Below are 14,826 nucleotides of genomic sequence, written 5' to 3' on the forward strand. Positions count from 1 at the left end.
AGTAAAAAATGTTTGTTCCTCTTTATAGTTCAGAAAAAAATGCATGCTTGGTACAATGCTAGATGTATACAAGCAAAAAAGACAAAAGATAAAGCATGGAAGAAACTCTTAAAGTAGGGAAATGACTATAACAGACGGCAGTACAAAGATGCTAGAAATGAAGTAAAGAGAGAAGAAGAAAGAAATTTTGAGAAAGATGTAGTGGATAAAAGCATTTCTACAAGTTTATAAACAGCAAAACAAAGAATAAGGAAACAATTGAAAAAATAATTAAAGAAGGGAAGACATACCAAACAGAAAGTTGTAGTTTTACAGGGCCTGGCATATGGGCTTTATGCTCGTGTGGCCCCGTCTCCATATCTACACTTATCCAATTTCTCTTTAAAACTATATGCACACTCATTGCTGACACCACTTCCTCACTCAAACTGTTTCAAGTCTCAACACATCTTTGTGGGAAACTATATTTTTTAACATCTCTCAGACATCTTCCCTTCCTCAGTTTCTTACTATGCGATCTTGTGCTTCTAATGTCATATTCTTCTTTCAGGATTAGTTTCTCATTATCCACTTGATCCATTCCGTTAATCAATTTATAAACTTGTATCAGATCCCCTCTCTCTCCTCTCTGTTCCAGGGTTGGTAGATCCATAGCTTTTAGTCTCTCCTCATATGTCATCCCTTTAAATTCTGGAACCATTCTTGTAGCCATTTTTTGTAGTCTTTCCAATTTCCTTAGGTCTCATTTTAGTACTTATCAATTTCTTCATCATTTCTTTGTCCATATAGTGAAATGCTAATCCAATATTCCTTAGCAAATTATGTCTCTCTGAAAATTCTATCAATATGGCTTACCGGTTGATTGTTTTCTTCCATCGTCACTCCCAAGTCCTTTTCCTTCTTTACTTTTTCTAGTTCTACTCCATCTTCCATCTTATAGATTCCCACTGGTCGTCTTTCACTTTTTCCCATTTCCATGACATGCCTTTTGTCCACATTGAATTCCATCTCCCATTTTTTACTCCATTTCCAGATCTTGTTTAAAATAGCTCTTGAAGTTCTCAATATCAGCCTTTCTGTAATCTAATCGGTCTCCTTTGTATGATTCGTCTTTATCTTCCTTTCCCTCATCTATATCCATTTCTAATATTATATGGTCACTCTTTCCCAATGGGCACTTATGTCTTATATCCTCGTTCATTTGTATATCCCTTGTAAAAACTGGGTCCAGTCTCGCCGGCTCATCGTTTCCTCTGAATCTTGTGTTTTCCTTTACTCTTTGGACCATCATATTATCTATCATTAGGTTCAGGAATCTATCTCCCCAGGCTTCTTCCCCCATACCCCTTTCATAATTTTCCCAGTCCACCTCCTTACAGTTGAAATCTCCTACTAATATAACTTTTCTCCCTTCTTTAATGATTCTTGCAAGACTCCTTATTGTGTCATCTATCATGTCTTTATATTCTTGATTGGTTCATGAATTTGTTTTGGGTGGCACATATGTTCCAATGATTGTTAACTCCTTCTTATTAATATGTATCTTAATATACAGTATTTCTGATTTTCCTCCCCCAAACTCCACTTGATTTACCACCATCTCTTTCCTTAACATCATCATGACTCCTCTTTTACCCACTTTGTCTCTCCTCCATATATTATACCTTTTATCTATGTATTTTTATTGCCTCATTTAACTTAGTTTCCACCAGACATACAATATCTGGTTCTTCTTTCTTTATGTAATTTCTTAATTATAATTTACTTGATAAAACCCCATCTATGTTCGTATACATCATTTTTAATCTCTTATTTTTATCATTTTTAGTTAACCTTGCTCCATTTTTTTTTTTCTCTTCCTTCTCTTTTATATACCATTTCCTTATCCTGTCTCCTAGAATTCTCCAAAAAAAATGCCTTCTTCTCCTCCCCTGACCTTTCGTTATTTTTTTCTCTTGCTTCTGCCACCAGTTCGTTGTCTCTTCCTTCCTCCTCGTTTCTATTTTTCTTATATATATATATATATATATATATATATATATATATATATATATATATATATATATATATATATATATATATATATATATATATATATATTACACACGGTACAGGAGAGAGAAGACCCACAAAAGGACGGTTATCTTCATTATATCCACTTCACAACGTTTCGGGAAAGTACATATTATCCCATCTTCAGATACAAAAGGGCACTGTAAAACCACACGTAAAACGTTAAAAAAAATGACCAGACGCAGTGGTCCTGCTACTTGTTCCTCCAACAGGTAAGTGGGGAGGGAGACTGGCTTACCAGTATTCTTAGGCTCCTACTCACTAGACGGCAAAATCTGATTGGTTCACTAAGAATTTCCTATCCAATACAAAATATAGTACAAAATTCTAATGTCATAGCTAATGCAAAAAAAAGAAAATTTAAAGGTATGATGTACAACAGTTAGTCTATTACAGAAATATAATAGACTAACTGTTGTACATCATGTCTTTAAATTTTCTCTGTAATACTAATAATAATAATATACTACTACTACTACTACTAATAATAATAATAATAATGATAATAATAAAAAAATAACTACAGATATCTTACAGAAATACAAACAGGAAGAGAGAGACAGAGAAAAAATAATATTCTCTTTTATTCTTCCAATTCTCTCTCTCTCTCTCTCTCTCTCTCTCTCTCTCTCTCTCTCTCTAACAAACAATTCTTATTCCTTCCTCCTCCTCCGTCCTGGCTCCTGCTGCTACTGCTACTGCTGCTGCTGGTGTTGATGGTGGTGGCGGTGGTGGTGTTGGCAGGACGTACTGGAGGGGAGGGGTGTCTGGGCGGGGAGGGGCTGTGGGGAGTAGAGGGTGGTGTACACATAGCCAGGGTAGCGGGTGAAGGGTGGTGAGGCGGCGCAGCAGAAGGCAGGTCAGGCCAGTGGTTCACGACAGCAGAGTCATCCTCGGGGTCGAACATCGCCAGGTCAAAGTCCGGGCACGACGCCACAGCAAGGCCGGAGCAGGCCATCAGGGAGGAAGGCCCACGATCTAGGTGGCTGCAGCAGAGCTACCAGCAGCTGCAGGAACACCGCCGTGGGGAACAATCTCGTTTCCAGCAAACCGAAACAGCAGCAAGGTGTTGGAGAGCGCTGAGTGAGCACGTCCTGACCCAATGAGAGAGAGAGAGAGATTATTATTACCTATTATAATCAATTTCCCGTTAATAATTCTTTTTTTTTTTTTTTATCTATTCGTTGATTTACCGGCAGGGTTCACTTGGAGAGAGAGAGAGAGAATTATTATCTCTCATACTCAATTTTCCGTTAATGATACGTTTTATTTTATTTTTTAAATTTTTTATTCGTTGATTTGCAGGAGTCATGAGAGAGAGAGAGAGAGAGAGAGAGAGAGAGAGAGAGAGAGAATTATCATCTATTATAATCAATTTTCCGTTAGTAATACGTATTTTTTTTTTTAAATCTTTATTCGTTGATTTATAGGCAGGGTTCATTTAGAGAGAGAGAGAGAGAGATTATTATCTATCATAATCAATGTATTACGAAGGAAGCTTCAAGATGTTACAACAAAATTATTAAAAAAAATCCTGTATTATTATAAGTACTGCACGGAAGGTGAGAATGATTGATAAAACAAATGAATGCAATTGAGTGTGTGTAACGGTTGGTTTGGAAGGAGTTAAAGAGCGTGTCTAGTTTGTATCCAGATGGTGGACCAGTCGTTAGGTTCACTGGCAGCGTTTCATATGCTCGTTTGCCCTCAAATTGCTCTTTCCTTATTGGCAGGTTAGGGGGGGGGGAGACGAGAACCAAAGCAAGCTCAGGACTTCAGAACACCAGCTAGATCATTCTTGACCCAGGCACCACGCCACCACGCTACCACCGACCCCTCGAGCCTATGCAGTCCAGTGTCCGTCTGTGTCTTATCGTGGGCGTGACGTGCAGCAACGGCGGTAATAGTAACGGGAAGCTTGATTTACGTGATAGAGGTTTTTCGTGCGACGGGGTGACGTGCCGCTGCTGTGAGGTTAGCGGACCACACCACACCACACCACCCCACCTCATCCCACCCCACCCCACCCCACAGCACAGCACAGCACAGCGGAAAGGTTGGTGGTGTGTTTGAAAATTAACAGTGTCGGTGTTGTGTGTGCATTGACTTGCTGTGGTGATAGGATTTTGTTAGTCGGTAAATTGAGGATTATTAGGAATATTGACTGATAAAGGATAACAGGATATGTGTAGGATGTGCACTGTGTCTATTGGAAGATTAACTAAACGGTTTCTGTCTGCGTGTCTATGTAGAATGTATCAGGAACCATCGCTACTTATGAGTGTTAGATTTACTTGGTCTAGTTGCCAATAAGGGCCGATGGTCATTCATTCACTAGTACGGTTAGAGTTAACGTGGGTTCAGAATAGATTTGGGTAATGGCTGTAACAAGTGAAGTGTTTTCGTGGTCATTGTAGTTGTGTAGGAAGGAAGAATTACGCTTAACCTCTTCAGTCCTGTGACGCATTTTTACATTGAGATTAGATAATTCAATTAATGTTACAAAGCGTGTATGTATGTCACAAGGTTAATGGCCAGAGTTTTCACTTTTAATTTCTCACGTAAGTATCTGAAGTTGTATAAAATCACCAAATAGTAACGAAAGGAATATGAAAACGCGTCTTGGTGCTGAAGGGATTAAACGTGTCGCGTTACTATAGAACTTCTTAAGTTGTATTTGAGGCTAAAATGTCTCAGATTAGTCATTGTGGTTCCCTCGTTATAGAATAGGTATCGGAATCGGCGAAAAGAATGAGTGGACAGGATTTCTTAACGTAACGAGGCTGGTGTTCCAAATTCCGTGCATTAGAAGCGAGATGTGGTAGTATAACGATAAGTTAGGGAATATATTCATGAAATTAGTTCTTGAAGTGCTAGGCAGGCGTAAATGTTTAAGAGGTTCACGAGTGACTGTGTGTGTAATTCACTGTTTGATCTGCTGCAGTCTCTGACGAGACAGCCAGACGTTACCCTACGGAACAAGCTCAGAGCTCATTATTTCCGATCTTCGGATAAGCCTGAGACCAGGCACACACCACACACCGGGACAACAAGGTCACAACTCCTCGATTTACATCCCGTACCTACTCGCTGCTAGGTGAACAGGGGCTACACGTGAAAGGAGACACATCCAAATATCTCCACCCGGTCGGGGAATCGAACCCCGGTCCTCTGGCTTGTGAAGCCAGTGCTCTAACCACTGAGCTACCGGGCCGTGTGTGTGTGTGTGTGTGTGTGTGTGTGTGGCGGTGGGGGGGAGGGTTGAGAATGGCTGGGAGGAATCAACTGAGCGTGAATGGATCATGGCAAGAGGCGGCAGTGTGAACTGAATTCAGTGTGATAAAATAGAGACGGAAGGGATGGTGTGGTGCGAGTGTTTGTGACTTTGGGCACGAGTAAGGAGGAACAACAACAACAACAACAACAACAACAGAGTAGAGACTAGTAAAGGCTGGCTGAAGCAGTGAAGCAGTTTTAGGACAGACAAAGAGGAGGGAAATGAAGTGTTCGAGTGAGTTGGTGCACATTATGGATAAAGTGAAGACGTGAAGGGAATGTGTGGTGATGAAGATGTGTAGAGAAGAGTGAAAGGCTGATTGAGGCATTGAAGGAGTTTAGATAATGTGGCGTTAGATTTAGGTAATTAGTGAACAAGATACTACTGTTTGATTTGTGATGGTGGTAGTAGTATTAAGAATACGTAGAATGAAGAGTAAAAGGCTGATTGAGGCAGTGAAGGAGTGCGTTTAGGGCAATGTTGCGTGTTAGCTGTAGGGATAACTAGTGAACAAGTTCACTTTTTTTTTTTTTTTTTGTCCATTACAGGAATTGACGATCCAAAGGTCCGACTCCACAGCGGTAATAGAGCCTCGTGTACCATGCACTACGCCTTCCCTTACAACGCCCACTACCAACACCTCTGCCTCCGCCACCGTCGCAAGATCAGGGAAGGACTCTGGCTTGCATCGCGCACTGTAATGACTGCTGCTGCTGCTGCTGCTGGTGCTAAGGGAGACTGCAGTGCTTCCAATTTAGGGTAAAATACCCTAAACTAGGGTAATTGGACCCTTCTTAGGGTAGTGTAGGGTAGTTTCTTTCATGTTCGATTATGTACACAATCATCCCCGTGACTTGTATCATCCCTTCACCCTCCCACCCCATCCCCTTTCTCCCCAGTCTCCACTTACCCGTCTACTACGCGTACACGTTTTGAACCTTCGGACGGTTAGATCACAGTTCAGTTTCACACGCAGTCAGTCACTTGCGAGGACGAGTCCACAGAGCAGCCACAGTAGTGGCTGTAGTGTGTAGTCCTGTGTGTGTTTGGGGTTGGGTGTGGCAATATTTAAACTTGTGTATGATAAGACTGCATTAATCAACAATTAATGGGCAACTTCGACAATCTAGGGTGAGATTTCATTAACTCCTGGAAGCACTGGCAGACTGGCTGGCTGAGTGGATGACAGTGAGGCAAATGTGTTGCGTAGTGGCGGATTGGCGACGAGAACCAGCAGATGACGGCAGGGAAGATACAACTAACCAGGTAGATGAATGTGTGGCAAGATTGGTTGTGTGGGTGTGAGGATCGGATGTGGGGGAAGTTGTAGGGGGTGTGACGTGGTGTGGGTTACGGAGACTGGCATGACTGGCCTGGGAGATGTGATCATAAAGGGGTGAGTGTGTGTCAAGGACTGGAAAGGGCCGGGATGCTATGAAACTCGGGAGAAGAACGAGGGAGAAGGGTGTAAGTGAAATAACTCGACAGGAGGGCGAGTGAGAGGCCGATTGAGGCGAAGTGTAATGGGTTTTTTTTTTTTTTTTTACGTTCAGGCCGATAGCGCCTGTAGGCACACTTCAATGAGTGTATGGGAAGCGCTGTTCAGCTTCACCCATCAGTGGCGCAGTATCACCCCTGAAGCTCATGTGTGTAACCACCTAGAACCTGGTTATCATGGTGACACATGTAGGTAACTTGAAACCACTCGACAGATGGCGAAGTGTTTTAAGGCTACCACCTTATCCACTACGCCACCGCCTAGTGTGGCATGATAACCGTGTGGCGTGGTACATGTGGAGGTAATCGGTTAATTTTTGTCCATTACAGGAGTTGGTGATCCAAAGGCCGTGACTGCAGCGATCCCGTGCGTCCTGCACCATCAGGGAAGGACTCCGGCTTCGCACTGCGCCTCCACTGACCTTCTCCCCATCACCCTGCCAACTCCGGCGTCCTCCCCCGCTACCGCTACTCGGCGGATGGGTTCCGCCTCGCATTGGGCCTTCACTGCAGTCCCGCTAACACGTGCCGCCGTCGCCGCTACTGGCACTGAGGGACTTCGCCTCGCAGCGGCCTGGCAAACACCTGCAACATACCACTACCGCCGCTGCCGTCCAGTGAGATTCATCGCAGACATCCTGCCATTCAACGCCTGCTGCCACCACCTCCTCTACCTCCTTATGGTCTTGTCACTGTACTTGGAGCTGTTGTCATGATTTTATAATAAATTGTGAAGAATTCTTTATTGTTTTGGTGAATTTCCTTTCCTGGTAATATTTGTGGGTGGTTTCAGTGAGTAATCACCTCAAGCTGGCTTAGGTCAGTCTCGCACACCAATATTGCCTCCATTAAACCTCCTTTCACTCTTAAACAATCAACACGCCAGAAATAAAAATGCTAATCTCAAACTTTTATCATAAGCAATACAACAAAAATGGAGAGAATGAACTGAAAATATTCAAGCAATACAACAAAAATGGAGAATGAACTGAAAATATTCAAATGTGGGGAAAACAAAATAAAGCTAAATTAAAAAAAAAAAAAATACAAAATACTGCTCAACTGGCCAAAAAAAATTGATCCCTAAAACCAGCAAAAAATGGTCAAAAAAAGCAAACAAAAAAACCAAAATGGGCCCCATACTGCAACTACTGGCCAAAAACCAGCAAAAATGGTCAAAAATAAGCAAAAAAACCCAAAGTGGGCCCAAAAAATGTAATAAATGTACTTAAGTCGAAAATACTCGAAAGAGTCTCCGGAGACGAGGCAGATGCATATTGGAGCTAAAATTAAATGCGAGGGGCTCCCTAGACTTTTATTTAATAACAATTCTTTATTTACATTATTATCACATTGCTTGGAAGTCTACACAAATTTTCAACTTAGTATAAAAACAATCACATTGCTTGGAAGTCTACACAAATTTTCAACTTAGTATAAAAACAGAAATGTCTACACAAAATTTTTAGTATAAAAACTGAGAAATGTCTACACAAAATTTTAACTTAAAAACACTGAGAAATGTATGGAGGTCACAAGATTAATGGGCAGTCTTCACAGTATAAAAACTGAGAAATGTCTACACAAAATTTCAACTTAAAAACACTGAAATAAATGTATGGAGGTCACAAGATTAATGGGCACAGTCTTCACTATTTCAACCCCCTTCAAAGGTACTGGGACACATTTTTACCCTGAGATCTCTGTACCATTAGACCATTTTATTTATTAGGAAAGGCTTATAGACAGACATCAGAAGGTTAATGGTCAGTTTTCACTATCTTAACCCCTTCAGTAATGAAACAAATTTTTACCTTGACATTTGTGTACCATTAGACCATTTTATTGACATTAGGAAAGGTATATAGAGGGTAGAAGATTAATGGCCACAGTCTTCACTATTTTAACCCCTTCAATACTGGGACACCTTGAGATTTGTGTACCATTAGACCATTTTATTGACAGTAGGAAAGATCTATAGCCATCAGAAGATTAACGGCCACATTCTTCACTATTTTAACCCCTTCAGTACTGGGACACATTTTTACCTTGAGATCTGCATACCATTAGACCATTTTATTGACATTAGCAAGGGTCTTTGGAGGTAACAAGATTAATGGTCACAGTTTTCACTATTTTAACCCCTTCAGTACTAGGAGACATTTTTACCTTGAGATTTGTGTACCATTAGACCATTTCATTGCCATTAACAAAGGACAATAAACATCAGAGGATTAATGGCCATAGTCTTCGCTGAGGCCATCAAAAAATCTGAACAAATTTTCAACTTCACAAAATATTTTTAAACAATTTTTCAAGTTAACAAATATTCAAAGATGAAAATGTTTGGTTTTGAAGTGGTGACACAATCTTACAAACCAATGCTTTCTCAAGAGAGAGAGAGAGAGAGAGAGAGAGAGAGAGAGAGAGAGAGAGAGAGAGAGAGAGAGAGAGAGAGAGAGAGAGAGAGAGAGAGAGAGAGAGAGAGAGAGAGAGAGAGAGAGAGAGAGAGTTCTAAAGGCAGAATGACAAGATTTCTACAATACTAACTAGAGAAACATTCTTGAAAACCCTGCCAATCATCTCTGGCCTTGGAAAATAGTCATGGTGGAGAATAAAGCATTTTCAAGAATGTTTTTACAGTTCTAAAGGCAGAATGACAAGATTTCTATATTATGAACTGGAGAAACAGTCTTGAAAATCCCGCCAGTCATCTCTGTGGCCTTGGAAAACAGTCGTGGTGAGTGAATAAAGCATTGTTAAGGCTAATTTTATGGTTCCAGAGGCAGAGTGACAACATTTCTACATTATTAACTGGAGAAACACTCTTGAAAACCCTGCCAGTGATCTTTGTGGCCTTGGAAGTCATGTTGGTGAGAGAGTAAAGTGTTTGTGAATACAGGCCTTTGTCTGACACACAAGCAGCAACATTTACTTCAATGCACTTTCTTCATTCCCTCTGATCTAAGTAAGTGAATGAGTGAGTGACTGCTGAGTGAATCTCTTAACAAACACACTGCATCTTTGTCCTGAGAATCCAACACTTGCTTCACAAATTCATGAGGGGGATTAAAATAGTGAAGACTGTGCCCATTAATCTCGTGACCTCCATACACCCTCCCTAATGTCAATAAAATAGTATTACCATAGCCAAACTTTCTTCAAATGCCATAAAAAACATGCCAAATGGTCTTAAAATACCATAAAAACACGCCAAATAGTCTTAAAATGCCCTGAAAAATATGCCAAACTTGTCTTAAAATGTCTTTATAAAAAAAATAAATAAATAAATAAAAAAAAAAAAAAAAAAAAAAAAAAAAAAAAAAAACATGCCAAACTGCTAATCTATCTTAACTGTTCTTCATGGCTCCAGGTGTTGTCTTGTACTCTGGGTGTTGCTGATGCCTGTAGGTGTTGTAGAAGGCTTATGTTGTGTTGTGGCTTGGCTTGACTTGGCTTGGTGGTGCAGTGTTCCAGCAGCAGTGTGTCTCCTTAGCAGCATTCAGGGACTCTTGGCTTGACTTTCCTGTAATGAGAGGTGCACTGTTTACATTGAGTCACCTTCACTATTTTGTAAACTGAACTGAACTAAACCAAACATAACTGAACTGAACTTAACCTAACTTAACTAAACTGAATCGAAATGAACCTAACTCAAAACAACCCAGCATAACCCAACCCAACCCTTTACCTTTACCGAGGTGCCTGTCATGTGACGTCGGCGACCATGGAACACCATCCTCCTCTGTTTTGAGCCACTCTAACCTGATCCACAGTTGTCCAGCCATCACCGACGTGTTCCACCAAAGTGTCCATAAACTTGACCCTCTGTCTTCCTCTCGCTGGTTCCTTCTACTCTCCCCAACAAGCATTCTCTCCCCAGTCCATGTCCTCTTAGTACATGGCCCACAAAATTTAGGTGTCTCCTCCTGATACTCTTCACCAGTGTTCTTTCCATTACTACTATTCTCAATCTCTCTTCAGTAGTGCTCCATGCAGTCCAAGGGATTCTCAGCATTCTTCGCATGAACCCCATTTTTACTGCTTCTAACCTTTTGATCATGTTCTTCTTTATCGTCCATGTCTTAGAGCCATACGTTAATGTGGACCATACATAACACTTGAGTATACATTGTCTTAGAGTTATATTCATGCTAATATTGGTCAATATCTTTCTTAAGTGTCTGAAGGCTGTCTTTGCTATTCCAATTCTTCTTTTTTATTTCATTTTCACAATTTGCCTTTTCTGTGATAGTACTTCCTAGAGAGGGAGGGAGGGAGGGAGTGAGTTAGGAAGGAAGGAAGGAAGGAAGGAAGGAAGGAAGGAAGGAAGGAAGGAAGGAAGGAAGGAAGGAAGGAAGGAAGGAAGGAGGAGGAGGAGGAGGAGGAGGAGGAGGAGGAGGAGGAGGAGGAGGAGGAGGAGGAGGAGGAGAACATATCAAACTATCAAACTGTCTTAAAAATGTCCATAAAACATGACAAACTGTCTTAAAAATGTCCATAAAACATGATAAATGCCCTCAAAACCTGCCAAACTTTCTTAAATTGCACTCAAAACATACCAAACTGTCTTAATATGCCATCCAAACTTGCCAAACTGTCTTAAAATGCCCTCAAAGATTTCAAACTGTCTCAAAATGCCTTCAAAACATACCAAACTGTCTCAGTAAGGCCATAAAACATGACACACTGTTTTAAAATACCCTCAAAAAATGCCAAACTGTCTAAAATGTCCTTAAACCATGCCAAACTGTCTAAAATTACCCTTAAAACATGCCAAACTATTTAAAAATACCATCCAACAAACGCATTTACAATTCACTAAAAAAACACTGTATACACTGATCCCAACACCACACCACAAAACACACCACACACACACACCCGACACACACACAAACGACTTAAATAACTTAAATAATGACCCCAAAATACCATGGAACACCTCAAAATGCCAGAAAACATACCCAAAACTCAATAGAAAGACCCAGTACACAAAAATCACATAAAACACTAAAATTTAACCCAAAACACACTCAAAACACAATGCAACACCTCACAATGCTGGAATATACACCCAAAACTCACTACAAACACTCAATACACACGAAAATAACTTGAAATACTCAAAACTGCTCCAAAAAACACTCAAAACACCATGCAACACCTCAAAATGCCCTCAAAACACACTCAATATATGCAGATACTCAAACACATCTCTACACCACACTCAAGGCACGTCAAATACACCTAATAGAATTAAAACACACTGGACACGTGGTGATAAATGTGTGATGTGCAAACAACAATACTCACATCACGGTCAATCAACACTTTATTCTGGGCTTGCTTCGTTGTAGTCACTCCTGTGGGAGGAATACAATGCCGTCCTGTTCAATGGTGCATGCAGCCGCTCGCTCCCTTCTCCCGTTCTCCTCAGTGCCTGTTGTCTTGTGGTACACTGGCTGGGTTGGGGAAGCTTGCGTGGATGATAACACATCGACGCATCTTCAGGAACCCGACAAACATCTGTACAGTGAACATGTTGCAGGTGAGATGAAAGGAAAGGTATGAAGTGTGAGTCCGCTAACTATACACTAAAGGAATATTGTCAGTGTGTCAAGAACAATTTAGGAAGTGTTTAAAGTTTGCTACAATCTCACCCACTACTTAATTACGCCATCTTTGCCACAGCACAGCCACAGCACATCCACAGCATAAAGGAGTGAAAAACTACTTACTTGACTTAGCCCAACAGCAAAGCAAAGAACCCCAAGGAGCCCAGCACAACACCCACCACCATGCCAGCTTGGGGACTTGACACTTCAATGACCGTCTTCTCCTGACCGTTGGTGATGCTGGTGGGCGGATCGAACACTGCTGAGAGGATGGTCCACAGGGAGAGGATCTGGGCGACTCCACGCACTCGTCAACGTCTGAGGGTGGAGAATTACACTCTCAGAAACAGATTTATTACAACTTAAGGATACAGGTTAAAAAGAGGAGGTAACGAGAGATTTACACGCATTTCAGGAACACATATTCAACAATACATTAAGGAAAACTACAAAAATTATATCAGTACTCATGAGAAATGCATATGACTAGATAAAATTATACTTAATCATAAAGAACAACTTATCCACACATCGCTAATTTCAGTCATACTCGTGAGACAAAATATATGTTGATGTATGCCAAGAATAACAAAAGTACCCTTGAATACCACACTAACTTCTTTAGGCTACTGTTAAATGTAGTGGTGAATGGCTGACAAGTTTAAGACAGACCGTAGTAGAGTAACAGTGACAGTCCAGCCTTCACACTTGAACTTCCTGACGAGTCTGTACCCTGCATGGCCGGCACTGGCAGTAGTAAGTAGTAGCAGACTAGCAGTATGACTCTGGAGTGTTGATGCACACACACCCGACATTCTTCTCCCGGCACTCGTCAATGCCACACAGCTGCACAAACTCATCTTGCCACAACAAAGGCATTTGCTTCAGTAGTGTCAAATTGTGATTTTGTATTATACTGTATACAATGTAAGAAAACCTGCAACTTTTATATGAAACAATGGAGTTGATGGCATGAGCTAAGCCTTGCGTGCCAGAGTGACAAAATCAAGGCCTTCTCCTCAGCTCTCCGTTACTGCAGTAGTCACTGAAGCCGTCACACATGCGCTGCTTCGGGATGCCATTCCCACCGCCGTAGGAAAACTGACTGTCTGAGGCACATAAGTCGTTGGTCTTCCGTGCGGCGTGCGGGTGTCGTCTGCAGGTCTGTCTACCAGCATTGCATTGTGTGAGTGAAATGCACACACACACACACACACACACACACGGTAGCCCAGTGGTTAGAGCGCTGGCTTCACAAGCCAGAGGACCGGGGTTCGATTCCCCGACCGGGTGGAGATATTTGGGTGTGTCTCCTTTCACGTGTAGCCCCTGTTCACCTGGCAGTGAGTAGGTACGGGATGTAAATCGAGGAGTTGTGACCTTGTTGTCCCGGTGTGTGGTGTGTGCCTGGTCTCAGGCCTATCCGAAGATCAGAAACAATGAGCTCTGAGCTCGTTCCGTAGGGTAACGTCTGGCTGTCTCGTCAGAGACTGCAGCAGATCAAACAGTCAAACACACACACACACACACACACTCATGACCCTTTTTCTACACAAAAACTACTCAAAGCATTCAATATTATCCGAAAGCACACTAAACTCATCATGAAACACTTCAAAATGAAACCAAACACACACACACACACACACACACACACACACACACCGCGTAGTGTAGTGTAATGTAGTGCACGCTCGACTCACACTCGAGAGGATCCGGGTTCGAATCCCGGAGGCGGCGAGGCATATGGGCAAGCCTCTTAATGTGTGGCCCCTGTTCACCTAGCAGTAAATAGGTACGGGATGTAACTCGAGGGGTTGTGGCCTCGCTTTCCAGCAGACGACCGAGGTGAATTACACACACACACACACACACACACACACACACACACACACTCCATTATAGACACAATTTATAATGAAATCATCCCCACACACATCCAAGAGACCCCTAATACAAACCAAAACCACTTAAAACATTCAAATCTAACTCAAAACACACTCAAAACACCATGCAACACCTCAAAATGCCCCCAAAACACATTCAAAACATGCATATACTCAAACAGACCTCCACACCACACTCAAGGCACGTCAAATCCACCTAGGAGACTTGAAACACAAAACATACTTATAACACCCCCAAAACACCCTGCAACATACTTAAAACACCCCATATACCCCAAAACCAACAGTATGCATTGTAAAGATCGTTAGGATTAAAAGGGTCACTTACCTAAATATGCCACCTTGGTTCCTTCTCCTATTCCGCCTCTATTTCTCGTTTCTTCTTCGTCCTCCTCCTTTATTTCTCCTTCTTGTTCCTTTTATTGCTTCCGTCTTCACGTCTGAGCCTAGAAAC

The 14,826-nt window shown here is 41.7% G+C and overlaps 1 protein-coding gene and 1 long non-coding RNA gene across 3 annotated transcripts; one reads left to right on the forward strand and one right to left on the reverse strand.

The window, feature by feature from the left end:
- Positions 1–3,028: 3,028 nt before the first annotated feature.
- Positions 3,029–7,587, forward strand: LOC123519341. Of its 2 annotated transcripts, none has more exons than XM_045280589.1 (4): positions 3,029–3,156; positions 3,807–4,129; positions 5,899–6,109; positions 7,178–7,587. In XM_045280589.1, the coding sequence occupies exons 2-4, from the start codon at positions 3,919–3,921 to the stop codon at positions 7,185–7,187; spliced, it is 432 nt and encodes a 143-aa protein (XP_045136524.1). In that variant the 5' UTR covers positions 3,029–3,156; positions 3,807–3,918; the 3' UTR covers positions 7,188–7,587. The 2 variants fall into 2 exon arrangements, with proteins under 2 accessions (XP_045136524.1, XP_045136525.1); XM_045280590.1 differs by having other exon boundaries at positions 5,899–6,019.
- A 2,625-nt stretch (positions 7,588–10,212) lies between these two features.
- On the reverse strand, positions 10,213–12,630 carry LOC123519342. The gene is made up of 3 exons (XR_006678991.1): positions 12,589–12,630; positions 12,164–12,376; positions 10,213–10,373 (listed from the first exon to the last, which is right to left on the reverse strand). It is a non-coding gene; the product is annotated as an uncharacterized LOC123519342 (long non-coding RNA).
- Between the last annotated feature and the right edge of the window lie 2,196 nt (positions 12,631–14,826).

Source organism: Portunus trituberculatus, chromosome 45 (genome assembly GCF_017591435.1).
Source record: "Portunus trituberculatus isolate SZX2019 chromosome 45, ASM1759143v1, whole genome shotgun sequence".
In the NCBI taxonomy this organism is placed as follows: Eukaryota; Metazoa; Arthropoda; class Malacostraca; order Decapoda; family Portunidae; genus Portunus; species Portunus trituberculatus.